At 46.3% G+C, this 27,129-nt stretch overlaps 1 protein-coding gene across 3 annotated transcripts in view; it reads left to right on the top strand.

The window, feature by feature from the left end:
- The window catches only part of SATB2 (SATB homeobox 2), a 444,828-nt gene extending 419,791 nt beyond the window's left edge, over positions 1-25,037 (top strand). For all 3 annotated transcript variants that reach the window (XM_069615807.1, XM_069615806.1, XM_069615805.1), the window contains one exon: positions 23,732-25,037. In XM_069615807.1, the coding sequence (XP_069471908.1) occupies positions 23,732-24,193 (462 nt within the window). In that variant the 3' untranslated portion in view covers positions 24,194-25,037. The remainder of the gene's footprint in view (positions 1-23,731) is intronic.
- Positions 25,038-27,129: the final 2,092 nt, after the last annotated feature.

Here is a 27,129-nt window from a genome sequence, read left to right as displayed (position 1 = left end):
TCATCTTATGCCAGTTATAGCCTCACATCTCATGCGGGTTAAGACCTTAGATGATATTTATTTAATCATATTATATCACGCCATGAAGAGAGACTCAGGCCCAGGTTTTGCCATCACATGCCAAATGCAGCTTGCCCTGCACTTCAAACCCCTTATCTTCTGATGCTGTGCCCTAAATCCAGAAGGTGTTTGAGGCTTGTGTGTGCCGAGAATGTTAACCAATCATGGTGGACATAGTTAACATATGTCACAAGTCTATCAAACAAAACATAATGCTGCTTTTTATATAGTGCTGCATAAGGGAATACTATTAGGTCTAATTGTTGTAATCACTGGTGTCATTGGTACCCAAATTCAATGTTGTTCATGGGCTGATGCGCGCATATTTCTCTGAGTCGCGCGCTTTACTCGCATAACTCTCTTTTATTGGTACGGGAAGCTGGACTCTCGTCTACTGACTTTTTTAAACGTAGCATAGATCATTAAGTTATCTTTGTTATTGTACCGTCTGAAAAAATATCTTTATTTTCTGGTGGATACGCACCTACTAAATCAAAGTTCAATAGGAAAAAAGACTACATTTCTCACGTTTTTCCCTGCCAGAGGTACATAGTTCATCCCGTCCTTGTGTGCTACTTTTCATTCATGCATATCATAAATGTACGAATACAAGTACTAGAATAAAACGAATAAAATAAGTAAGGGGCGAAAGAGATGCCTTCACCAATACCATTAAATGCATTTTCATAACTCCCACAACTGTATAGTGAAGTCCTTCAATTGTTGTATTGCTTTAACCTAATCTATGCAAATACAGATTGCCGGGCCACCACAATAAAACTGAAACAATGCTCTCCGTTAAATGTGGAGTCCTGGAGATTGTGGCCCCGATTCATGGAATATTTGGCCGGTTCATTGTGAATTTGCACTGCTGAAAAGTGACTTTGCACTGCCGACACAAACCCTGATTCATGGAACTGTGCAAAGTATATTTTTGCCATGAAAAGTCCGGGCCAACTCATTTTGTACTGCAAAAATGACCTTGCCTGGACTTTACACTACAAAAATACCCTTTGCACGGTTCCCTGAATCATGGTTTGTGCCGGCAGTGCAAAGTCACTTTTCAGCAGTGCAAATTCACTTTGAACCGGGCAAATATTCCATTAATCGGGCCCTTAGTCTCCGCCATATTCAAGAAGTTTAAGGATATGAGTTTCCTTTAAAATCATGCAGATTTTCCACAAGGTGGCGTGTTACAGCATTGAGCAGTTCAGGCAATGCAAGTGTTGCTTTCTTAAAAAACCTTATTCATGTTTTCTTTCTACATTAAACTGGACGCCACCGAGAGCCGCACAGTCTAGCTCCCTGAGAGTGCCCGCATGCCGAAGGCTAGCAGAGACACCTTCAGAGGTAGCCAGGTGGGTGCCAGGGGTAGCAGCTACCAAATCTCGCTACCCATAAAGGATGTCCATGGTCCCAATTTACAAAGTGTTTTTCAATGGGATTGCACCATTATAGACTCCTTTTGTAAATCAGGTCACGCGTCTTCTGTCAAATTGCCGTGATATCCTGGTTAAGATCCTTAGTATTTGTAAATAGGTAAACAATGAATTTAAAGTACAATTGAGTGTCGTTGATGCACCTGCAATTACCAAGTTGAGAGGAGACAGCATATTGTGCAGGTGCACCACAACAACGCCATCAACAAGGGGTCAGATGGATGACCTTGCTGTGACTCCATATGAGGTGGGAATCTGCGCAGTTGAGGAATATACTTTTGCCATGTGCATTAGGCACAACTGAGAGGAAATTCCACTTGACCCCCAATTCACAGAGCGTTTTCCAATAGGGTTTGCCATTATAAAATGCTTCTGTGAATTTGGACCCAAATGTAAATAGATATTGGGCCAGATTCACAAAAATGAGCGCAAATGAAAGAACAAAAAAAACACAGAGGAGGCTCTTTTTTTATTTGGGCTCACTGTAGAAATGCGCAGGTCACCTTATTTTATTCTCAAAGCTAACCTTTGCATTTCTGCTCCATATGTGCATAGAGAGTACATCATTGTGAAAGCTCTGTTATATTGTCAGACATTTTGTAAAATCAAGAGCAGCTGTGTAAGTTGGGGGAGGCAATCATTGATTGCTGTGATTAAAAGTTAATTTTGTTTGCATGCTGCTTGATGCACTAATGTTTTTCAACTTTTGTGCTGCGTTACAGTGTGGTTGAACAATGTAGTAATGGGGTTCCCAATTCATAACAACCCGCTATTTTGTGAAGCAGAATGCCCTCCACTGAGCCATTGCATCTTCACTAAAACATTATTTTCACAAGCGCCATCTTAGAATGGTAAGCCAGCCGGGCAATGGTAATATTACTGTGATAATGGTTCTTGGTGTGACAACAGCAGCAGCATGGTATGATACATTATAGGAAATCATTCTATGCATTCTATTATTGTGCCATTTTCATTTTCAGATATTTTGACAGATAGTGTAATGCACTGCACACCGCATATGGCCAATGGGCAGATGGGACACTTTAGATCATTAGTTATGTCCTTCCAAGTCACTGTTATTTTAGAGTTTAATTGGCTTATGTCAGCTTGTTTCATCTCTAAACTATAGAATGCACACGTATTGGCACACCTTAATGATGTGTGTTTTTCTTTTCATGAATATAAGAAGAGCTATATCACCAAACCAAAAGATATTTAAAAATGTTTCGAAAGTAGGCAATACTTTAAATGCACGATGATACGCAAAAATAGTGCATAAATGATGATAGCCACTTACCTACATATGTAAATAATTCTAAATGGATATTATTTCTGAGGTTATAGTTCACTAAATTACTGTAGTGAAAAGTCTTGGAATCAAGATTATGATGTCAGGTTCCAGAGAGGTGCAGATCTGTGCGGTCTGCCGAAGCGGCTTTGTAAAACTTAGGGTATTGAAGAAGGTGCTCCCATTTCTTCCCATCAAGGCAAGGAGCAAAATTGTTACCGCTGTCATTATGGGTGCCATTGATTACTGCAGTGGCATCCATTTGGGCCAGCCAGAGGTTCTGCTCCATCGACTTCAGATCCTCCAGAATGCGGCAGCTAGGCTGGCTCTCTGCGCCCCTAGATTAGCCCATTCTCAGGACCTTCCCTGGCATTTTCACTGGCTCCCTGTGAGGTCTCGGGTGAAGTTCAAGATCCTCTGTGTGGTCCATCGGGACGTCCATTCTATTGGCGCTACGTTCCTTCAATCGAAGTTGCCTCTTTATCATCCTAAGAGAAACCTTTGTTCGACCAACCAGCTTCTGCTAACTGTTCCCTGATTTAGTTGCTCCGATGTTGTGGAATGTTCTCCCTCTGCATGTCAGGAACATTCAGGCACTATCTACCTTCCGTAAGCAGCTAAAAACATGTATGTTCTGAGGCTGGCCGCTCATTTCTCCCTCTATGGCGGTTCACTGCCTCCAGCGCCTTGATGCCTTCCGGTCTTGGTCACGCTCTATAAATCTGCATACAATACAATACAATGGTTATAGCTATTAAACTTCTTAACACAAGGTTGCAATGAAAGATGGTATTGGTTATGTTAAACTGCCACATCATTGCATTGTGATTCATTAAACCTTGCAAGAACAAGGACAACCAGTTATACTAAGTGATGAATTAGACAAGAGAACAGTACACAGATTTCACACTGGAATTTTAAAGGAAAAAGTTTCCTTTGACCTTGCATTGTGTGGTTCTCCACGGTAGCAAGCAGCACCTTTTTGATATTGTAGAACTGACATATTGAACGCGTTTCTATTCATGGGGTTCAAAGAGTAGCGACCGGCACTTGGAGATGGAGGCATTCACTGCTGTGCAGCTGTGGGATCTCTGACAAACACCATAGACATGTGTGTATAGGCGCGCTATAAATGCCATATCATATCATTCTTCACTTTGGAAGATAAGGGCAATAGAGACACCTGTCACAGTGCATCCTTGTGATTTCTGGTACATCGTATATATTGGGTTTGTGTGTTCCATGCGCATGACAAGGAAGCAATCATTACATGGAGGTGAAGGTATTCAATTCAGCGCAGCGGTGTAGTCTCTGGCAAACAGTGTATTCAGAGTTCTTGTGGCCCAGCACTGGAGAAGAAAGCAATCAGCACAGCACTTAGTACTGGGGTTAGAGGGTGTGTGGAGAACAGCACACTCAGAGTACTTGTATGGTATGCCCTGCCATAGTATAGTATAGTTTAGTATAGTATAGTATAGTATAGTATAGTATAGTATAGTATAGTATAGTATAGTATGGTATGGTACAGAATTTTGAAAGTGTAACTTTCAGCCCAAGAGGCAGCGTCATGGCTCGGGAGCAACTAATCCTGGACTGATAAAAGGAACCAAAAGAATGTGCTCATAGGGAGGACGCAACGACTTAAGCTGGGACGGAATAATGCATGATTAGGAATGATCCTGAGTTGGAGACTCAGTGTAGTCCAAAGATGGGTCGCCTATACAGAGAATGATGTCACATCAATGTGCCAGTTATCATTGGGGGACTAAACACCTGGCCCTGAGAGACCAATCAATATGCCCTGGTTGGCACATAAGGGGTGAATTTTTTCATGAGGAATGTAATCTACGTAACACCGTAGAGGGGCGGCCTGCATAGACAGCATTACAGTGGTCCAGGCAGTTGAACACAAACACCATGACAAACAGGACCGTTTGTGGATGGGCAACATGGACCACACGTCTATGCAATGACCAGGGGTTGAAGGGCAGACTGTGTAGTTTGATCTCCTATCCTCCTGTATAATACATGATGCAGACGCCTTTTCTCCTGTGTGGGGGTTTCTTCCTCGACCACAGCCACCATTCCCAATAACCCATCCTGTAAAAATGTCCCGTCATGTCTTCCATTGCCTGGGCCCTGTCAGAGGTATTGCCTGGAGCAGTCATGCCTTCCGTTGCCTGGGCCCCGTCAGGGGTATTGCATGGAGCAGTCATGTCTTCCAATGCCTGGGCCCCGTCAGAGGTATTGCCTGGAGCAGTCATGTCTTCCATTGCCTGGGCCCTCTCAGAGGTATTGCCTGGAGCAGTCATGTCTTCCATTGCCTGGGCCCCGTCAGGGGTATTGCCTGGAGCAGTCATGTCTTCCAATGCCTGGGCCCTGTCAGAGGTATTGCCTGGAGCAGTCATGCCTTCCATTGCCTGGGCACTGTCAGAGGTATTGCCTGGAGCAGTCATGTCTTCCATTGCCTGGGCCCTCTCAGAGGTATTGCCTGGAGCAGTCATGTCTTCCATTGCCTGGGCCCTCTCAGAGGTATTGAATTGGAGCAGTCATGCCTTCCATTGCCTGGGCCCTGTCAGAGGTATTGCCTGGATCAGTCATGCCTTCCATTGCCTGGGCCCTGTCAGAGGTATTTCCTGGAGCAGTCATGTCTTCCATTGCCTGGGCCCTGTCCGAGGTATTGCCTGGAGCAGTCATGCCTTCCATTGCCTGGGTCCTGTCAGAGGTATTGCCTGGAGCAGTCATGCCTTCCATTGCCTGGTCATGTCAGAGGTATTGCCTGGAGCAGTCATGCCTTCCATTGCCTGGGCCCTGTCAGAGGTATTGCCTGGAGCAGTCATGCCTTCCATTGCCTGGGCCCTGTCAGAGGTATTGCCTGGAGCAGTTATGCCTTCCATTGCCTGGGCCCTGTCAGAGGTATTGCCTGGAGCAGTCATGAGAGAGAGAGAGAGAGAGAGAGAGAGAGCGAGAGCGAGAGAGATAGAGAGAATGAGAGAGAGAGAGAGAGAGAGAGAGAGAGAGAGAGAGTGAGTGTGTCTCACAGTCTGTCTCCTGATAGGAAAAAAACAAGTTATGTTGACCAGGTTTACTCTCACATTGTTGTCCTTCCACTCAACCCCTTGGAACCCATCCTCTGAAAATATGCAGTGATGTACAGAAAGAAAGCAGCAGTGGCCCCGCCAAAGAGCGGGTATTCACAGGTATGCACATGCGACCTGGCTGATTTCTGGCTCAGGCTTGGTAGGTGCCGGCCAAGAAAATGAAAACACAAATAAGGCTGCAGAGCACAGAGGGGCTTGGCAATCTGGCAGCCATTATGCAGTGGAATCCATTGGGATTCCTTCAGGGGACATCTACTGCAGTCACCATGGGCATATTTAATAACTCTGGCTTTACAAAAGCAGAGCGTAAACATTTTAGCCCTATGGGGGCTTATAAAAAAAAATCATACCCTCTACATTTAGAAAGCCAGGCTTATTGGCCTTGGCAGCTCTTTTCTTGTAATGTTTCCACAGAGCGAAAACTACCCATTCAAAAGACAGTGTCCATATACATCTTGGCGCAGGAAAGCAGAAAACCAACTGGAGGAATGAAGGCTGTTTGAATAATGGGCCTTGGCCCACAAATGACAACATTATCCATTTCATTTGGGGGACTCCAGTACAGTCCTGGGTAAAACTTTCCATTCTGGATTTCCCCATTGTAACTCCTGGACTACAAGTCCCAGAATACAAACTTAAAATCAGTACTGTACTAGTGTCCCCGAATGGAACAGATGCTTGCATGTATGCTGACCTGCCTTTATCTTCGCCCATCATCTGTCACAAAGTCTACCTTCCACCACCCACATCATCTACACTGAATCACCACATTGTTGACAATGCTTCACGAAATTGCCTTGCTTATTGCGTTTGTCGTCTATATTAATGCATAGTTTGCAATGTTTGCATACCACCTACAAACTCCAGACAGCACCCAACAATGCGGCTCGCCTCGTTCTCGACTTATGCGGATCGATCGTTCCACGTCCCCTCAGCAGTGAAGTCTGTGCACTGGCTTTGGATCAGAAAGCAATCCCTCTTCAAGCCTGTGCTTTGCCCAGGACATGGAAGGGCATCAGCATCACTCTCCCCACTATGTTGCCATTGCCAAGCAGCCAGGTGCCCATGGTTGACTTCCCTGAATCTGTTAGCCCTTTCTCTGGCCATGCACATATGGCTCGGGGAACAAACTCTCCACTCACAAGGCCCCACCCGGAGCTTCGTTGCCAGAGTGAACCGGAGACACACCTATTGGCCTACGGTCTTCTTCATTAATGCCGTTACAGTCACACTGTCCCTCCCAGGGAATCCACAGACTCTGCAGATACTGAACAATGCTGATACCATTGTATACAGCTAGTCTACACTCTCTCTCTCTTCTTTTAATCTTCTGCAATGGACTGTTTTATTATTGATGTACCCCATTATCACTACGCTGAAGTGTTCTGAAAGCACTACCGCAAGGTTGTCCAACTCCAGGCCGCGAGGGCCGTAAACATGTCCGATTTTCAGGATACCCTCATTAATATTCATGAGATACATTTGCATTCAATGATTCTAAATGTATGCACATTTTTTCTCATGAATATTAATGAGGGATATCCTGAAAACCCACCAAGATTCTGGCCCTCGAGGCCTGGAGTTGGACAACCCTGCACCGCCTTCCCTTATAACGGCACGGCACACCGCAGAGACAGGCAGGGTCATTCCAAGCTTGGAGGTTAGGTGAAAACGATGCCAGTAAAGGATTACCGGCATCGCTTACCGCTACGGGCCATTCCGACCTGTCAGGCCGCTATTTACGGCACCGTAAACTACGATGCTGTAAATACCGGTCTTGGGTCGCGCACGCGCCCCACCATGCCGTAATTAGCGACATGGCGTAAACCGGAGCTGATCACAAGTATGGAGCACAAGTAAATAACGGCCGTAAAGTATCTTACCGGCATGGAGTACACACAGGCATCTCAGAGAAGGAGTAAAGAACCCTGAGCAGTGGTCCACAGAGCCACAGGTGCACACAATCAGCACAGGTGGAGGCAATGGAGTGTGCCACAGCAGAAAAGGATCACACCCACAAACCACACCCCCTCCCACGCCAAGAAAATAGTGGTAGCACCACATGAGGCAGGAGGCTCAACCAGCAAGGTCAAAACCACTAGAACTACACCAGGAGACACAGGGGGAGATGGAGGGGGAGACAGGCCCAGCATGCAGCCCCAGTGCAGCCTCCGCCACCACCCCAGCAGCCCCAGTTCCCATGCAGCAGGTCCAGTCCCTCATGGAAACCCCTGAGCAGACACCCCCCTCCACTCGCTAGAATGTGACAGCCTCACCACCATAATTTGGTGGCGAAATTACCAGATAAGTGAGCATCATACAAATGCACACCGCTCTCCCGGCACAATTGAAGGTGGTGCCTGTGCCCCACACCCCACACCCATGCCATAAGCACCTATCAGCACACAGTTGGGCCATTGCATGGCATGTCACAACCGTCCAGTACACGGACGCAGAACGAAGTGCTGGAGCACCTCCTTAGGCACACAAGGGGCTACAAATCCCTAACAAGAACAACCCAGGAGATATACGACACAAAGGTTGGGCCCCATGCATTGGCAGGCATGCCAAATGATATGGGTGCCCCTGACAGCACCCACGTGGATTAGGTTGACCTGCATGGCCTGCATGTGGCGGATCACAACCGCAAGCAATACCATTCCCCCAACGTGCAGACGAAAAGCAAGGCAAGATATAACATCACACAAGGGTGGTCCCGACATCCCGGAACAACTCATGACTCAATTGGCCAGCTGACCTCCACGCTACCGTGCTGCATGGGCCGACATGCAGGATGACGTTCAAGGCTGCTAGGTGAGTTGTCTGACTGTGCCATGCAAGTGCATTTGTGGCATGAGGTGGGTGCCTGCATGAACAAACTTGGTTGAAACGATGAAGCCACTGCAAAAAGTGCACCCCACCAAACACTGTGCCACAGAACTAGTGTAACGGCACATTAGTACAGATACCCAGATCGATGGTGTAAGCCACACCACAATCACAACATTAACAAAATCTGACAAGGCCAAATCCCACAGCACATGCACCACTCATTTGCGGAACCCACTACCATAAGGCCATATAAGAAGATGCACTGCATATGCAGAATATGCCTGCCTGCAGCATTTCACCACACCGGAGAGTCATCCCTGGGAGTGGATTGAACTGAGGGCAGCAGGGATACCACATCACATCACCGTTTCGGCACACCCATAGGAGTGGTGGAAATCACCATAGTATAGATCAGAGCAGTATGAAGAATATGAGCCACTGACTAGAGCCACCACACCCAACAACGGATTCACACAGTACACAGCACTTCATGTATCTACCATCTAGACTGCTGCATGCATCTATGAAGTGCCTACCACGAGATGTGCGTAACAATGTTCATGGACCATGTAGTAGACGCTGCCCCCTGCAGCATTCCATTGCACTGGACACATATCGGGGCCATGAATGGGCTAAATGCATCCATCAACATGTGCGTATGGGCATCAATGACCTGCTGCCATGTCATAGTAGTGCAGTTCTCCTACATGACAGTCCAGAGACTTACCTTAATTGGCTGCACATGCAGGTGTTAGCGGCTGTCCCTTGACACCATGATACCGGACCCCTCTCAGAAACCCACAGACCAGGCCCAGGGAGCCCTATAAGAATGGCCATACCCGTGCATGCGTGGAGATGAAGCAGCCACCTGGCTTGTATAAGGCACATATGAGTTGCCGAAGCTGGACTGGTGGGGGACCCATCTACTGCGATGTGGTGTCCAAGACCCCCATGTCATGTGTACAGGTGAACAAATTGTGCATCCCTTGGAATGTGGCTCTGTCCCCTGACATGGGACTGCTAGCACCAGATGAAGATTGAGTGAAGGAGGAGGAGGAAGGGGCAAGACAGCATCATGGAGTCAGTGCATGGGAGGGACATGTTGTGTGGCTAACACCGTTTGGACATAACATCCAAAACACAAAACAGCAGACGCCGGCATCATATGGGCACATAGGGCCCTGGGTGTGTGCATACTTGTAGACCATGCACTGTCAGACGTCATGATACAAATGCTGAATGATGAATGTCCACACAGGTTAAACTTTGCAACTCCAAGGGTGTATTTGATTTTTAAATGGATGAGTGTAAACATTCCCTCCACCCGCCCACCCCCTCCCCCTCCCCCCAACTCCACAACAAACCCTCACCCCCTTCCCCCCTCCCCCCAACTCAACAACAAACCTTCCCCCCCTCCCCCCAACTCCACAACAAACCCTCCCCCCAACTCCACAACAGTACTCCAATGAAGTACATTAAGGCCACATGTGGCAGCAATGATGATTATTCCATGCTCCCAGGGGCCGGGGGAGGCATGTCCCGGCGCCGCATAGAACGCAGACTGCATCGCGGAGGACTTGCCGGTGTGTCACGACTGGATGTGGCCGTGTCCTCCTGCTGATGCTGCGGATTTGAATGTGCAGCCTCAAGGGCATCAGCTATGTGTCCTAGGACGTCACACAACCTGGTAGTGCTCTCAGTGACTGTCTGACGCATTTCACGGAGTTCATTTAGCCATTCCACCCTGGCCTGGCGGTTGTCCTCCATGAACTCAGTGATGAGGTCAGTGAGCTGAGTTGCACGATGTGTGCCAAATGATGGGAATTCATCACTGAGGTAACTTGGCCCTACGTGCTCTGGCATGGACTCAACTGGTGAACTTGGCCCACGATCATCTTATCCCTGTGTGTCTGTTGGAGCACTACGGCCAGGTGTTGCAGGATCCCCAGAGTCACTGCATGATGTCAGGGGGACATTGCGGGGCTCCGGGGTGCACACTGTGGGATGGAACTCCTCCTCGGATGCCCCACAGATGGATGAAGGGCTGTCCACAATCTCCTCGGGGCCCGTAGCTGCCACCTCCCCAGCAATGCTGGACTCTGCCGACGTTGGGGTGGCCATTGTGGCAGGCGCCGATGCAGGGAGGGATTGGGGTGATGCAGCCTCCACTGACCTTTCTGGAGCCGGCGTGGGTGTTTTTTTCGGTGCTGGAATGCGCCGGATCCTGCCACTGTCCATGGAGGTGTTTGGACGGCTCGTCTGGGGCTCACCGCTGTCATGATCAGTGCCTGTGGGGGTAGAAGAGAGGGCCAACATGAGTGATTGTATGATGCTTAAACCCAAAACGAAATGTATCATCATTGGTGACTTGAATCTCGGTTTTAATGACAACCAAGATACCAAAGCCACCGCCCTTCTCCTGTCACTAAATGACATGAATTTCTGTCAACACATCAATGTCCCCACTCACACCAAGGGCAGAACCCTTGATTGGATCCTCTCCCTCAACACCAACATCACTCTAGGCCCGATTACCCCACTTAGTTGGACAGACCACTACTGCATAGAATTTACTATCACTAGTGACGACCCCTGCACACCCAAGAATATAACTATGGACACCATTGAAAGTAGAAACCCGAAAAAGCTCACAGCTGAGAACTTCGACCTCACCTTGAACAAATTGCTAGATACACACTCAATCCTCAGCAATGACTAGGGTGACCAGATTTTCAAAACAAAAAACCGGGACGCCAACAACATAAAAGAGGGACTACCCCATCGCAGCCCACCTATTACCGCCCCTCCCCCAACACGCCCCCACAACCACCCCCCAAACATATTTCCAGCACTTCTCCTTTCTATAAACTGTTTATAATCTCATTTTTGCAGTTTTGTCTGTGAATTGTGGCATGTTAATTCAAGACGAGCGTTTGCTCTAATTGATATTACATTGCCTGCTGGAAAACAATTTGCAAGCCAGTCTCCGGCACAGTCAGTAAGTGTTCTGACTTGTACCTGAGAGGTTGGGGGTTCGAGCCAAACCTCCAACTTCAAAATGCTGAAAGTGTTGTGAAAAATAATTACGGTTTTTATTACTGTAGCCCCCCAAACATGCAAACCCCGGACGGGGTTTAAAAAATGAAAAAACTCCCGGGACCCCGGGACGGAGGGTGATTTCCCCGGACTGTCCCGGGAAAACCCGGACGTCTGGTCACCCTAGCAATGACCCAACTACCATCGCTGAGTACTACCACAAATGCCTCTCCACAGCGATTGACACCATAGCACCTGTCACCTCCAAACTAAGACGCCTCAATAAAAAATCCAACTTCTGGTTCAACGAGGAACTAATCGTCCTTAGAAGGAAAAAACGCTCTCTCGAGCACGTCCATAATAAACATCCCTCCCCGGACTCAGCCAAAGCATTCAAAGACGCAAATACCCTCTACAAATCAGCTATCATCACCCACAAAGCAAACGCCTACAATGCTCGCATTAGCAATGCAGCATCAGACTCCAAAGAGCTCTTCTCTATCCTTAGAGAACTTGAAAATCCACTCCCAACCGACACACCCACAAACACAAGTAAAGAATGGTGTACCACCATACAAGATGCTCTTGCCTCCAAAATCACTATGCTGCAAAATAAAATCAAATCCAAAAAACTACTCCTAGCAACCAAAAACTCCCCCTCCCCTATTCCCTGCACCCTTTCCAGTGACAACTCAAACCCCCCCTTCCAATTCACACCAGTCACCCACGACCTCGTACTCGACACAATCTCCAAACTAAAAGAATGCAAATGCAAAGGAGACACTGTCCCGGCCAAATTAGTCAAAGCCTGTGCACACACCCTGACCCCTCTCATCACCAAATTTGTCAATGCCTCATTCAACTCCAATACAGTTCCGACCTGCATTAAAGAAGCCTGGGTTACCCCGCTTCTAAAAAAAAACAAATCTAGACCCCACCATTCCAACTAATTATCGCCCCATAACCACGGTCCCATTTTTACTCAAAATCATCGACAAACTAGCCTACAACCAAATTCAAACCCATTTAGAATCCAATCAGCTCCTCGGCACCAGACAATCAGGTTTCAGGCCTAACCACAGCACTGAAACAGCTCTCTTGGACCTCAAAATCCAGATGGATGCCATCAGAGATTCAGGGAAACTTTGCATTCTTCTGCTGTTGGACCTCTCAGCCGCGTTCGACCTGGTGGACCACGACAAACTCTGCAACTCACTTACCCGCGAGTTTAACTTCTCCAGGGCAGCCACTGCTTGGGTGAAATCCTTCTTAACCGACCGCACCTCCAGAGTGTCCATAGGCAAAGAAGCAGCCAACACCATCCCAGTCCCCATAGGAGTACCCCAAGGCTCTTGCCTTTCTCCCACGCTGTACAATGCATATACCAAGCTCCTGTTCTCAGCACTTGATGAAATGGATGTCATATACACAAACTTTGCGGACGACACCCAGATCCTTATACCACTGACAGGCAACTATGACCAGGACACACTAACAATCAATAAAATCTATGTCATCATACAAAACTGGATGGCATTAAACAGCCTATGTCTTAACGATGAGAAGACAGAAGTCCTCATCGTAGGATCTCCAGCCAAAATAGCAACCCTTCAGCCAGAATATTCAATCATCAATATCGACGGTACCAATATTCCAGTGTTAAAGCAAGTAAAAACACTGGGCGTGTACATCGATGCCAGCCTGACCATGACTAAACAGATCAATGTACTTTCCTCCTCCACGGGCTACACCTCTAAATTAATTGCGCTCAGCAGACAATTTCTGACCCCAGCAAATTGCCTCACCCTAGCCAGAGCACTGGTCCTATCGAAATTGGATTACTGTAATGTATTACTACTGGGCACATCTAACACCAACCTAGCCAAAATGCAACTTTTGCAAAATAAAGTCCCGAGGGCCGCTCTAGGCATAAAAAAATCAGACCACATATCCAAGATTAGGAAAAATGCCCACTGGCTCCCCATCAAAGCCCGAATTATCTTCAAAACATTATGCATCACCCACAAATGCCTTACCAAAAAAGGACCTATCTACCTCAACAACACTCTGCATCCCAAATCCGACATGAGACTACTTAGATCCAATGACAAACTCCTCCTGGACCCCCCCGATTCAAAAACACAAGAGCAGGGGGCAGCAGCTTCACCACTTTAGCCCCTAAACACTGGAACACCCTACCCATCCACATTAAAAAAGCATCTTCCTTCACGATCTTTAAGAAACAGTTAAAAACCTGGTTATTCAACCAATATTAGCACCCAAAGATAGGACCCCGTCCATCTTATACTGCTGTGAATACTTAAGCTATTGTATAATGTTGTGAATATTCTGTAATTTATATCATGTAATGGAACGAATGTAATGTTTTGAATTTTACTAATTGCTAAGCTGTCTTTTAACCACGCCGTGACACCTGAGGGTTTGGGCGTGTGACAAATAAAAAAAAAAAAATAAATAAATAAATAAAATGCCCTAATAGCATACATGGCTGCATTCACATTTCAGTCATTTGGGGTTTGTGGCCTTTTGGGTGTAAGCAGTGGTACATGTGCATGAGTATGATATGTACGTAGGTTTCAGAGTGCCTCATCCTGCCCTGGTAATGTGCAGTCTGGCTCACACACTGCCGAACCTGCAGCACAGTTTGCATGATGGTATGTGCAAATCAGAGCACTACGATTGATGTGCGTTATGTACTTGCACTTGGCCCTTGAATGCGTGGCAGTTGGCTCAGCATTATTTGGATTGGGGGAGGCAGCAGGAGAGGGTGCCTTAGACGGGCCTTAAGGGACTATACATCATGTAAATGCCTTTGGCAGTGTTGACTTTGGACACTCACCTCCATCGGCAGACAACGTAGCCCCGCACTCCATATTGCCGACGCCCTCGATTGATTCCGTCCCGATCAGTGAAGCACATGTCTCCTCCCATGGCTCCAGTCTCAATGGGGAACTTGGGCCCCCTCCAGTCTGCATTGCCTTACTCCGGTTGGTGGAGAGGAGGCTCCGCACCCGCAGATCATCCCACCGCTTGCGGCAGTCCCTGAGGGTGCGGGGGGTGGTGCCTACTGCACTCACCCTTTGGGCGGTTTGTGCCCAGATGTTTTTTTTACGTATTATTGACTCTCGCCGCATGTTTGTGCTGAAAACAACATCAGCGTGCTCCGCAAGGTGGTCTACCATTGCCTGCAGCTCTTCCGGGCTGAATCTCCTCTTGCGGAGCCGGTCCTCAGACTTCTTTGGGGCTTTTGGCATTGGTCCGGGGTGTGTGGTCCTTTCAGGTACTTTGGATTGCTCCCATGGGTGCTGCCTGAAGAGGATGGCAATGGATTGGGATTTTAAAGATGGCCGCCGCGCTCCTTCCCGTTCCTGTGCGATGACGAAATTTCCAGTTCTGTTGTTTTGTGGTGACCGTAATTTACGGGATCCGTGAAATACATTCACCGTTATTTACAGACGCTGCTGCTTCCAAGGCGGTGTTGTTATGTATGTGTCGCAGCATGCCGGTAGGGGGTTTTGCGGGTCATTTAGCGGCATGCCGCTAGGTACTTTTCCGGCATGGGAAAAGCGCGTGTCCGCGAGGTCGGAATGGGCCGCAAGTAGCGGCATGACACCAGGCCGGTGTCGTACTTTCCGCCATGCCGGAAAGTACCTGTACTTACCTCCTAGCAGAGAATGAGGGCCAGCGAGTTTGTGCGCTCCCAAACATCTCAGTATTCGAGTCTTCTCCCAACCCTTTATGCAGGACCCGCTTGGTTCTCCCCGCCTCTGTACATCCGGCTGCACGTGCTTTAAAGGTCCAAGCAATGGTTTTTAGATACAGAATGGGGGAATCAGGGTGTGAAAAGGTGGCACTGAGGTAATGGGCTGCCCCAAGAGGGGACAGAGAAAGACAAAGAGGAGGCAGAGAAAAACAAAGTGCCTAAGTGGTAGTAAATCTACTGGAATATCACTCAATGGAATTACTGTTACCACCACTTGGTCCTGTGGGTTTACCACATGATTACAAGTGGTGTTTAAGGTGGTGTAATCCACATTTATTGGGGATTTTTGGCAGAATCACAACCAGTGTAATTACTGAGTGGTAATTCTGATGATTTCAAAAGCAAACGTGCAGGATTTACAGGTACATCCTCCACTTTTCCTTCAAAAATCTGCAGAATTACCGCTCAGTGATTCCACTGGTGGTGATTCTTCCACAAATCTCCAATGGACTTCATAAATGGAGACTAACACCACCTTACCACCACTTGTGATTTACATGAAATCCCCCACTTTTCCACCAGAAATCGGCAGAATTATCACTCAGTAATTCCACAGGTGGTACTTCCACCAAATGCATCATTTGTCAGTACGGGGAAAGCGGTGGTAATGCAATTACCATTACTTTTTTTCCCATACTGCCAACCTGGTAATGAGGCCCAAAGTGTGGTGGCACACCACTCATTCAATAATGTAGAGCAAATTTACAGAGGGCAGGATTTAGTTTGACCTATATATCACAGACGGTTATTCTTAAAACTAAATCTGCAGGAAATTAGGAATCACGATGATATTAACCAATGGGTTAATTAAACTGTTAGTCCAGAGGGTCTACCCTTAAGTTGTGGGACAAGAGGTTGGCCACAAATATGATTGCTCCAAATGGGTGTGGATCTAGTAGCATGACCCAACCTCTAAAAAGCCTCTCAGCCGTGCAGTGAGACTTCAGTAGCTTGTGCATTGGAATTTCTATAGGTGGAGTTTCTGCACAGTCTTGCTGAGCATTGGGTGGGGTGGGCTACTGCTCTGCACCTCCAGGTGATCCACTTGGACCTTAGAGACCTTAGAAGATTGTGATAGCACACATGCTGTTTGGGTCATTATTGAAATGCCTGACAATGAATTGAAAGGGGATCCCTGGCACAATGAGGTATTTAAAGGTTTGCATTGCCTTCTAATGCTGTGGAGCGATTGTGCAAATCAACAACAGGCCCTCCAATCCAACCCAGAAAATGTTCCTTGGAGCAGTGGAAAAGTAGATCTCACTGATTAGAGTCAGGCCTACGGGCATAGGGATATTTTCAGAACCTTTCAGTAACAAGATTCTCCCAGCTTATTCTCCCAGCCAGAATTTAAGAGATTCGCCCATCCCATGTTTTACAATCAGAAGGATTCTCCTCTAGATTCTACCCTTGCTTTTCATTCACCACATTCCAACAGTAATCTTAATGCTCATAGTTTATAACTGTAATCAAACACTGCATGAAATTACTAATCATGTAGCTCCCGTGGACAATTCCAATTGCTGTTTTAAATCATTACGCCAACCACGGTACATCCTGATGCACAGGGAGCGACTTTAGGAGCTTAGCAAACTTTTGCAAAAATCGAGTTAAGATCACTCTCAATGCAATCGTGCATCCTTAGAATAGTTAACATAACGCAGAGATTATTGCAGCAAAGGAAACTTTATGTCCACAATTGAATTGTTTAAAGACTCACATAAAACAATCTTTCAAACTCTTCAACTTTTCGAAAATAAGGCAGCCTCCGGATCATATATGCTCAAACCAACCAATGGACTCCAGAAAATACAGACTTCCACAGAAACCGACATGTTTTGCTAGTCCATTGTGGGCTAGAATGTGGGATCTCCATAGTAAATACCAAAGCAACCTCCAGTCTCACTCCATAGAGTTTTAACAAAACAATTCTCCAATCAACAGCACCAGATAGTCATCTTCTTTACACCCACTGCCTGCCTGGGTAATCCCTGCCCACACAGATTCTACAGGACTGTATCGATGATATTCTACCCTTTCTTTTAAATTTGATAAATGGCTTGCACTCAACTGATACTATTTTATTGCCCTTAAAACTTTCATGGATCACACCTTGGATCCTCACTTGCCATTTAACTACAGGCTCATTTGCAACAAGCCCTTTTGTTTATGAAAATCCTTGCAAAAGGTTGTAACGATTCAACTTCAAGACTTGGTAGACTCTTGTAACCTCAGGGATCTTCAAACAGGGTTCAGACCATCACAGGGTACTGAGACAGCCTTACTGAATGTGACAGCAGAACTTCTGTGGTGCCTAGAAAAACAGGAATCCTCACTCTTGATGATGCTTGATCTATTACCAGATTGTTACACATTGATCATGGTATCTTACTATAAAGACTTGGTTCCATGGACAGAGTGTCAATTTCTGCCCTATGTTGGTTTGAATCGTTCCTTACTTATCATCTTTAGTGTTTACGTCTAAATGGCATTCGCACACAGTGCCCAGAAACAAAATATGGTGTACCCCAAGGAACAATCTCCTGTATTGATAAAGTTTATTTTTAGCCCCTACATGGCCCGCTTTATGACCTGGATATTGATTAACAATTCTACGCAGATGATATCCAATTACTCTTCAAACTTACTGGATCTAACAGAGATGTTTCTTAAACTAAAATCTTGGATGTAGGAATATTGTCTCAGCTTAAACACCTTAAAAACAGAGTTATCTATAGTAACCAAGTGCTCTCACACTCATTCTACATCTTCTTTTCAACTGAACTTTCACTCACTTCCTACTCTCCCCAAGGACAAAATATTGGTGTCTACTCTGATTCCCATCTTGACACCTCCTCTCAAAGGAACTGGTTTGGCAGTAGCACCTCATATCATCTTTGTCTATATTAGACCACCATGGTCCTATATCACAAGAGCTATAATAGGAGTCAACAATCCTGACTACATAAACTTCAACTGCTGCAAACCAACCCTGCGAGAAAAATTGGGATTGCTCCCTTTAGAAATCATATATCACCAATGCTACATCTATACAATGGGTCCCGGTTTTAGCTGGTACTAGCAAAAGTACCCGTTCTCCGAACAGGTTCTGTAGACAGATATCAAAACACTCTCACCGATAGTTGAAAATCATTGATCGCTGTTCCGATTAACGTATTGCTTGATGTGTTTTTCACCCTGAAGTAAACTGCATTGAGAATGGGCACGTGTGGCTGGCTGACATATCCCGAAGCAGACGTTGGGGGAGGCAAGAATTGGTGTGCTACTGCTTACTGGGACCTTCTGTGCTCTCTCCCCACCTGTCTCCTCACCCTGGTGTGGTGCAGTTCATTGTGGTGCATTGTGGTGTAAATATTTTGGAAACTGTGCATCCTTGGGCTTTGAAACTTGGTTCTCAAGGTCCCATAGGGGCTGCAAGTTGTGTTCCTCATGTTGGGTCTGGTCCTTGTATGACCACATTGATCATTTCACCAATTTCAGGCAATGGTCTCATGTGTGAAGGTGCTGAAATCCGTGAAAAAGGGGTGGCGTGTCCAAATGTTATGTAGTCAGTCATGTCCAGAGGGTCTTAACAGTTAACTATGCAAAATTGGGTGAAGATTGGTGAAACGGTGTGGAATTGTATAAGGAACAATGCTTTGCCAAGCCACAAACCCACAAACAGATTTTGGGCCTCATCACGAGTTGGGCGGTAACGCAGGTGCTAATAGCGCTGGCGTTATTACCCTACCGCCAAACCCACCAGCGCTATTAGCGCTGGATCACGTGTTTGGCGGAACGGGTATTGCCCATTCCCCATTGAGTCCATTCGGGAATTCCCCATTCCCCATTGGGCTCAATGGGGAAATTTTGCGCTTTTACCGCCAGCGGATTTCCCGGCGGCGGCAAATGCGTCGAAAATCGGCACATTTTCGGCAGATTTCCCCTCATCTCAGAGCTGGGGGAAATCAGCCGAAGCCATGATTTGGCGGACCCTTAAATGCAGCGGTAACAGCGCTACCACTGCATTTAAGGGCTACCACCAAACTCGTGATGAGGCCCTTTGTCTTGTGCTGAAATCCAGGGGAAGGGGTGGGGTGTCCAAATGTCATGTAGCCAGTATTGTCCGGCGCGTCCTTACAGGTAACTATGCACAATTTGGTGCAGAATAGTGAAACAGTGTGGACCAACTCTTTGCCACAAACCAGCCACACACAAATGTTCACTTTTATAACTATACATAAGGTTTTAACTGGCTGATCTAGCCCAAAAATGTATATATGGCAAGGACCCCCAACATGTAGGCAACACACTAAAAATATATCTCCACACAAAATCTATGCTCTGCAAATTCACTCCGTTTTGCACGCCCTGAGATTCAATGTCTTCTGGCTGAGGAAGGCGCTTCCCTGAGCAGGGCACAAGGATTTGGAACCAACTCTCTGATTTCCTCCGATTGCAATCCACCTTGGGTCCCTTTTAGAAAATGCCTTAAAACTCACTCATTTCACATACATTTCTATCCCCAACCTCAGTAACTGAGCCTCTCCATTGTTCCTCTTTGGTGACATACTAGTACTCAGAAACCCTTGAGTTTTAAGCACTATAAAAAGGATATCACATAACCTAGTTTACCCCCATCTTCCAGCAACTCTGGATGGAACATGCAGGAGCCCATAGAGAGGGGAAAGATTTGGTCATTTTGTACTGGGTGAAAATGCTGGTGGGAAATGTTGGCCTCTAGTTTCGATGGCGAATTCACTCAAACAGGGGACAAGTCCTAAAATAAAAAGTGGGGGGGGGCTCATTAACATACCATTGGAATGTGACTGCACCAGACATTAGCATATCAAGGTGAAAAATGCAAATTTCATTCAATTAATTTTGTATAACCATACAAACTGCACAGGACCAATGGCATTTGCCTTTCATAAAATCAACACACACAAAAAAATCAAGGGAGGATGTTTTCGTCTAATGGTGTTTTGAAAATGTTAAAAGGTGTGCATGTTTTAAACTCCAAAAACCAATACTATTGTTTTCCGTGGAAAATGCAGTCCCGAAATGTGACATCATTTCCCCTATAGTTGTGTGCTGTGCATCATCAGGTTATATGGTGCACTGGTGGAGTGCCTGGCCTGTGAACCTGGTAACTGGGGTTCCAGTCCCGTTGTTCGAGTCCTTAGGTCTGTGTAAAAAAAGACTGTCAATGTTTCTTGTTTTAGACACACCTCTAAAATACCTGAAAAAAGTGGGGGGACTCCGTCCACCCGTGTGTACCCTCGACTTGATACCTGCACTCAAGAATGAATGCACCGCCATCAGACAACCACCGACTCAAGCGGGTGAGACCAGTTAAATCTAGCTGTCAACAACATGGACCCAGTCAGCAGCCTAGCCACAGGTAGACACCGCCATGGGGGCAAACAAAGAGAGCTGGGAGTGGTGAAGAATGGGAGGGTCAGGGGATCCCTCTAAAAATAACTATAAGGATGGCGAAAATGCCGGTACATGTACAGTGTGTAATTGAAACGCAGGCCTTGGCGTGAAGAAGGAGGCTGCATCAATCTAACCAGTGTCACTGTTTTTTTTGCTGCCAGCATTAAGTATATACCACCATATACCAATACCCCTCAGTAGACTTCCCCAAATTATCCTGATCCTGGCAAGGGGTGCAACCGCCTCCCCCTATGACGCGTTGTCTAAATTGCTCATGCTGGAAAACACTGTTCAAGACATTGGGCCTCATCACGAGTTTGGCAAAGCTGGGGGCAAATCCACCGCAATTTTGCTGATCGGCGCTATTACAGTCGGTGGGAAAACTGCCGGCAGTAATATTGCGAAAATTCCCCAATGGGGAATGGGGAATTCCCGAATGGGCCCAATGAAGAATGGGAACTTACTGTTCTGCCAAACCCGTGATCCAGCACTAATAGCACTGGGGGGTTTGGGGGTAGGGCTAATAGCCCCGGCGGTAATACCGCCGGGGTTAGCGCCCAACTCGTGATGAGGCCCATTGTGCTGGCATCCTCGCGAGTCTATGCGGGTGAAACTGACAACCTTCAACTGCAGTGCATGTCTGCGGGGGAAAAGTGCCTTTGAGTATCTCTTCCTAGGAACCCAAAACTGCAGTTGGACCATTTGGCCAACGGTGACCTTAAGGCAGTGGGGAATTGATCCACAAGCAAACCAACGCGGCCTCTTAACCTGACCCAAGACTTGAGATGTGCCTCCTACTGTGACGCATCAGCCGGCAAGGCCATAGCAGCGGAGCTGAAGTGATGTTGTCTGGGGCAACCAATGGACAAGACATGAACAGCCCCTTCCTGGCAACTAAAAAGCCCTTGGTGGTCTGTACAGCAGGACAAGCCTGTAAGAACAGGGCTTGTTTGGTTTTAGGGTGTGATGCTCATAGTCCGCCGCCCCCTCGTCGATGCAGATCTGCACCCCTTCATTCTTCCAGCAGAAGCCTTTTTTATCAGCCTTCATAAATATTGTATTCAGCCAGAGCGGCGAAGAGCGGTGCCCGCTATCATTATATTCCGAGCGCCAGAAAGACTGACTACCTGTCTGATCGTGTGACAATTTTCCTTGGCAGCTGCGGATCCTCGAACGCTTCAGAAGTGACAACTCCGGACGGTGACAAGCCCTCAATTTTGAAATCAAAAGGCCGCCTACTAAGTATCTTCAAACTGTTTTGTATTTCTTCCGATAGCGCTGACACCTTTTTTGATTTGTTAATAATTCATGCGTGTTTCTCAGATAAATAACGGTGCCGCGGATACAGCAGAGAAGTATGCTGGGAATTGGCACTTCTGCGGCTATTGGGTTAGTAACGAAGAGACAGTACTACCCAATGTCTTTACAAAATAATGGCATATCACTTGCTTGAATTTAGTTATCTCTCTGTAGGTCTTGTTCTGGCTCAGAATTGTTGTTTAATTCAAATTCTGCTCTATGTTCTATATCCACACATTGACGTCGATATAACGAGAGTACCTTTTTATGTAGGCCTGCCTCCTCCCATCTCAGGATACATTTTAGTCTTTAGGATGTATTCCCCATCAAAATGTACTAGGCTGGCTTAAAGGAAGTTCTTCCCATATGAAGGATGACAAGCAGAAGAATAAATCTTACCCTCACACTAGTATCCTTGTATTCATCTTCGCATGCTCCTGTCCTCAATAGCCCTCCACCACCTTAAATTAACTTGAAGGAAATTGATGGCAGAAAGGATCACTAGCTTACATTAATGCAGGTGGGATGCAAACATTGGTTACCTTTTATCGCATGGTACTTGATGGGCTCAAAAATGGTGCCAGGGGCTGCGGTTTTCATCCAGGGTGAATTACATTCCATGCTCCTGGCAGATGTTCAAGAAGGAACGTAGGCAAGGAAGTGCCGTACCAGCTCCATGTCCTCTCTAGACCCGCATAAGTGCAGTTAGGTTGGTGAATTGCTTCATGAATCTGGTTATTAGCTGGGGATCCCCCTCCCTGATAGAACTTGTCTTCAGCTAGATCCTCTTTTTTATTGAAGATGTGGATAGTTGGATCCCCCTTAATGGTTTCGTATTCACATGTAGACTTACTTTAATTGAATGAGCTCTTAGTTTGAGGCTCCCTCATCATTTGCTGGAGCCTCCAGTCATTGGAAGTGGCCTCTAGTTGGAGGCCCTTTGAGTAAAACCAGTTTTATGGCCGGAGTCTATCACTAAGGAAATTCATCGTCAGACGAGGCAATTCTGCAGTAGAATAAGTCCTTACCTTTACCTTCCCTCAAATGAAAGTGGTTTCTAGCTGCAGCTTCCCTCTAACAAAAGAGTTTATTGCTCTTGTGACTGTGCTTTCTAGCTGTAGCTTCACGCTAATGAAAGAGGGTTTCAGCTGCAGCTCCCCTCTAATGAAAACGGTTTCTAGCTGCAGCTCCCCTCTAATGAAAACGGTTTCTAGCTGCAGGTTCCCTCTAATGAAAATGGTTTCTCTCTAAAGAAGACTGTCTTTATATTGTCTCATTTATGGAACATATGTTGAGCTTTCTTGATCCTTAAATGAATCTTGTGCTGTATCTATCATGAAAGTGGGCTTTTGTTGGGGTGACCTTTTGCATAACTGTATTTTGCAAAATGCATTGCTTGCTGTTCACAGATGGGCTGTTGGTTGACTCAAACTCTTTCCTCTCTCGCCTCAAGGTTCACCACCCTCAACAGTCCCAGCCGGCTAAGGAGAACTCTCCACAAAGGGAAGAGCCCCCACCTCCACCTGTGCCTGCGGATGACAGCCTCGCCAAAAAGCCCCGCTCACGGACCAAGATCTCGCTGGAGGCTCTGGCCATTCTCCAGAGCTTCATACATGACGTGGGCCTCTACCCTGACCAAGAGGCCATCCACACGCTCTCTGCCCAGCTGGACCTTCCCAAACACACCATCATCAAATTCTTCCAGAACCAGCGCTACCACGTCAAGCACCACGGCAAGCTGAAGGAACACCAGGGCGCTGCCGTGGACGTGGCCGAGTACAAGGACGACGAACTACTGATGGAGTCCGAGGAGAACGAGAGCGAAGAGGGCTCTGAGGAAATGTACTCGGTGGCCCCTGCCGAGGAGCACGCCACCAAATCACAGGCCCCACCCTCTGAAATTGACCAGAGATAACACAAAAGCAATACCCGGGCGGCCTACCAACATTTTTATTGTTATTATTTTTCTCTGGGTTGCATTTTGTAAACAAAGAGGTCGCTTTGGAGTCACAGGAGTTGAAAGGTTGTTTCCTGGCACACAAAAGGTCAGCAAACCCAAGTTGCTCGACTCAGCGACTCTGGAAAAAAATGCCCCAGCAAACACACCAACGTGTTACTCTTTCAATGGGGAAGACATACTCCCCCCTGAACATGCCGCTCTTTACTCTTCATCTTGCACTTACGGAGCGGCCATTGAGCAAAGGTCAGAGGCCGCAGAGACTCGTGGGAATCAATGAAGGACACTAGCTATATATATATATATATATATATATATATGTATATATATATATATATATATAGTAAAATATGTATATATAAACTCGTATATGGTACATATACTATATATAAATATGTAATTACACTTGCATGGAGCAGAGACCTTTTGCCATCTCAGAGTACAGACTGTGAAATGAGTTCATTAAAAACAAACGAAATACGGACTCGTGCAAATGTATTAAAAAACCACTTCAGGGTGAGATGCTCTCTTGGCGTTTTCCTGCCCCGCTGGGCGGTCTGCACTCTCAGGGTGTGGTGACTTATTTTTGAATTCCTATTTATTTTCCATGTTTAGCCACAGTTTTTATCCTTTTTTTTGTATTATATGGCTTCCTGTCTGGCGGCTTGATGAGTATATATATATTTTTGAGGTATGTATTTAAAAGCAAAATCAACACTGCCAAAAAAGAAATAAAGTAAACACCAAACTCACTAGAGAAAAAAAAAAATCAAGAAGCTGGTGAAATGTGGGAGACCTTCAACCTTGCCATCCTTGTCTTGTGGAATTGAGGCGCACATTGTGTGCATTTAGTAACATTTTCCACGCACAATTCAAAAGTATGGTGCAAAATCATGAAAGAAATATTGTACAATTGTACCTGTTTTGGAATTGCGCAATTATTATCAAGAAAAGAATTCAAGGCTCCTAGCGTTTTCAAAAGAAAGTGTTGTGATTGCACATGTAATTGTATGGAAACAGCTTTAGCTTCCTACACAGGGAACAACAATTTTGACGCAAACCGACAATGCGTCAAAAATGCTACATAGAGCGGCGTCGCAGAATGCCAAACACATTGGGCCTGATTCATAGAACTTTTAGTGCGGTGCAAAGTACCACCCTGATTCACAGAGCGGTGCAAAGCGTATTTTTGCAGTGCAAAGTGACTTATGCTTTACACCGCTCTGTGGATCGGGGTGTCACCGCTCTGTGGATCGGGGTGTTTGTTGGCAGTGCAAAGTCGCTTTGCACCGCGCGGAAGGGTCCACGAATAAGGCCCATTGTGTGACAGAGCTGGATATTTTAGGCTGCCCATTCACTTCTGAACTCTAGGGGTGCCCTTCTTGGGCCACAGACTGACGTCCAACCACTCTAATTCTTTGAAGCTGAAGGTTGGGGGTTCCCCAGTCAAAATGTGCATACCCACTTCTTCGGCCAGCCCTTTGTTGGGAGTTCCTAAGTGTTGAGAGGAAAGGGGTGCCTTCTACTGCACACCCATGTGGAGGTTGTTTTCATTGTTTGTACGCCTCGCAACACTACCATTATTTCATATTTACCTCAGCGGGGAAGGCCTGTTTCCCCTCATCCACCTCTTGTCTGCGGATTTGAGCTTGCCCTACTCTTTTATTTTGCTATCTTTGTAAGTAAGGCTTTTCTTTTTTTACTGTGTACCACTTTGAATACAAATATGAACGGTCTACAATGTCATGCTTGAAGTCGCCTAGTACAGAGCTTTGGCCACAGTTCTTATAAGACGTGCCCATAACATTTGTGGGACACCTAGATTTGCACTAAGCATTAATGTATGTTACAGACCGCTTTTGGGCAACACACACTAGCCGTGATTTCCAAAAGGGTTCTTTAATCGGAAAATACCAATGAAAAACGCTTTGTAAATCGGGCCCTTTCTCTTTTATTTTTAACATACAAATATCCTTGGGTGAAAATGCTCTTCATTTTATAACCATTAACAGGACAAAATAGTGAGTCGATTTAAATATCCTCCTCTTCTGCCGACACAAAAAAATAAGTGGCAAGTGCATGAAAGAAATGCAGCCTTTCTAAACCAATAAATAACCTATTCAAGAGGTCTGCAACCTGCTACTCTCCAGGTGCTAGGGACTATGGCCCCCATGATCCCTCACTATTGACCATGCTAGCTAGGGCTGATGGGATTTATAGTGCAAGGCATCTGGGGAGCCAAAGGTTGCAATGCCTCCTTTGATCCCTCACTATTGACCATGCTGGCTAGGGCTGATGGGATTTGTAGTGCAAGGCATCTGCAGAGTCAACGGTTGCATAAACCCGTGGCTCAGTGGGAGTGGTGGTCCGCGATTTCAATCATAGTGAGTGAGTTAATTCCACATTTACTTCTTGAGAGGATGCTAATATCTGTAATTATGAGATGTGGAATAGGCGTGCCTGGATTTACAGCACCATGACACTTCAAGACTGTAGCAGCACGTGGTGTACCAAGACTTCACTTCTACCTTTGCAACTTGAGCATTTGACCACTGAATTGAACCCAGAGATGCAAACCATGAATGTGCTTAAATGCGTGTTTACTTTTTTCATCTTGTTCTGCAGTTGTTTTCTTTTTGTTGGTTTTGTGTATCTTTAGGTACCATGAGCTTGTTGTATTTTTAAAACACGTGGGCCTAGTTTTCAGAAGCATGTTATAATGGCACAATCCCATTGAAACAAGCTCTGTGAATCAGGCCTTTAGTCTAGAATGCAGAACAGACCTCATGTACTCCAGCAGACTCCAGCAGACAGCAGCAGACTCCACAGATGCACCACTGAAAAGTTCCACCCGTGGGTCTGCTGAAACCCCAGGGCAACCAAAGTGAGACATG

The sequence above is a fragment of the Ambystoma mexicanum genome, chromosome 9 (genome assembly GCF_040938575.1).
Source record: "Ambystoma mexicanum isolate Mex_15411 chromosome 9, UKY_AmexF1_1, whole genome shotgun sequence".
Taxonomy (NCBI): Eukaryota; Metazoa; Chordata; class Amphibia; order Caudata; family Ambystomatidae; genus Ambystoma; species Ambystoma mexicanum.
The sequence above is the reverse complement of the archived record's forward strand: the minus strand, read 5'-3'. Positions and strand labels throughout refer to the sequence as shown.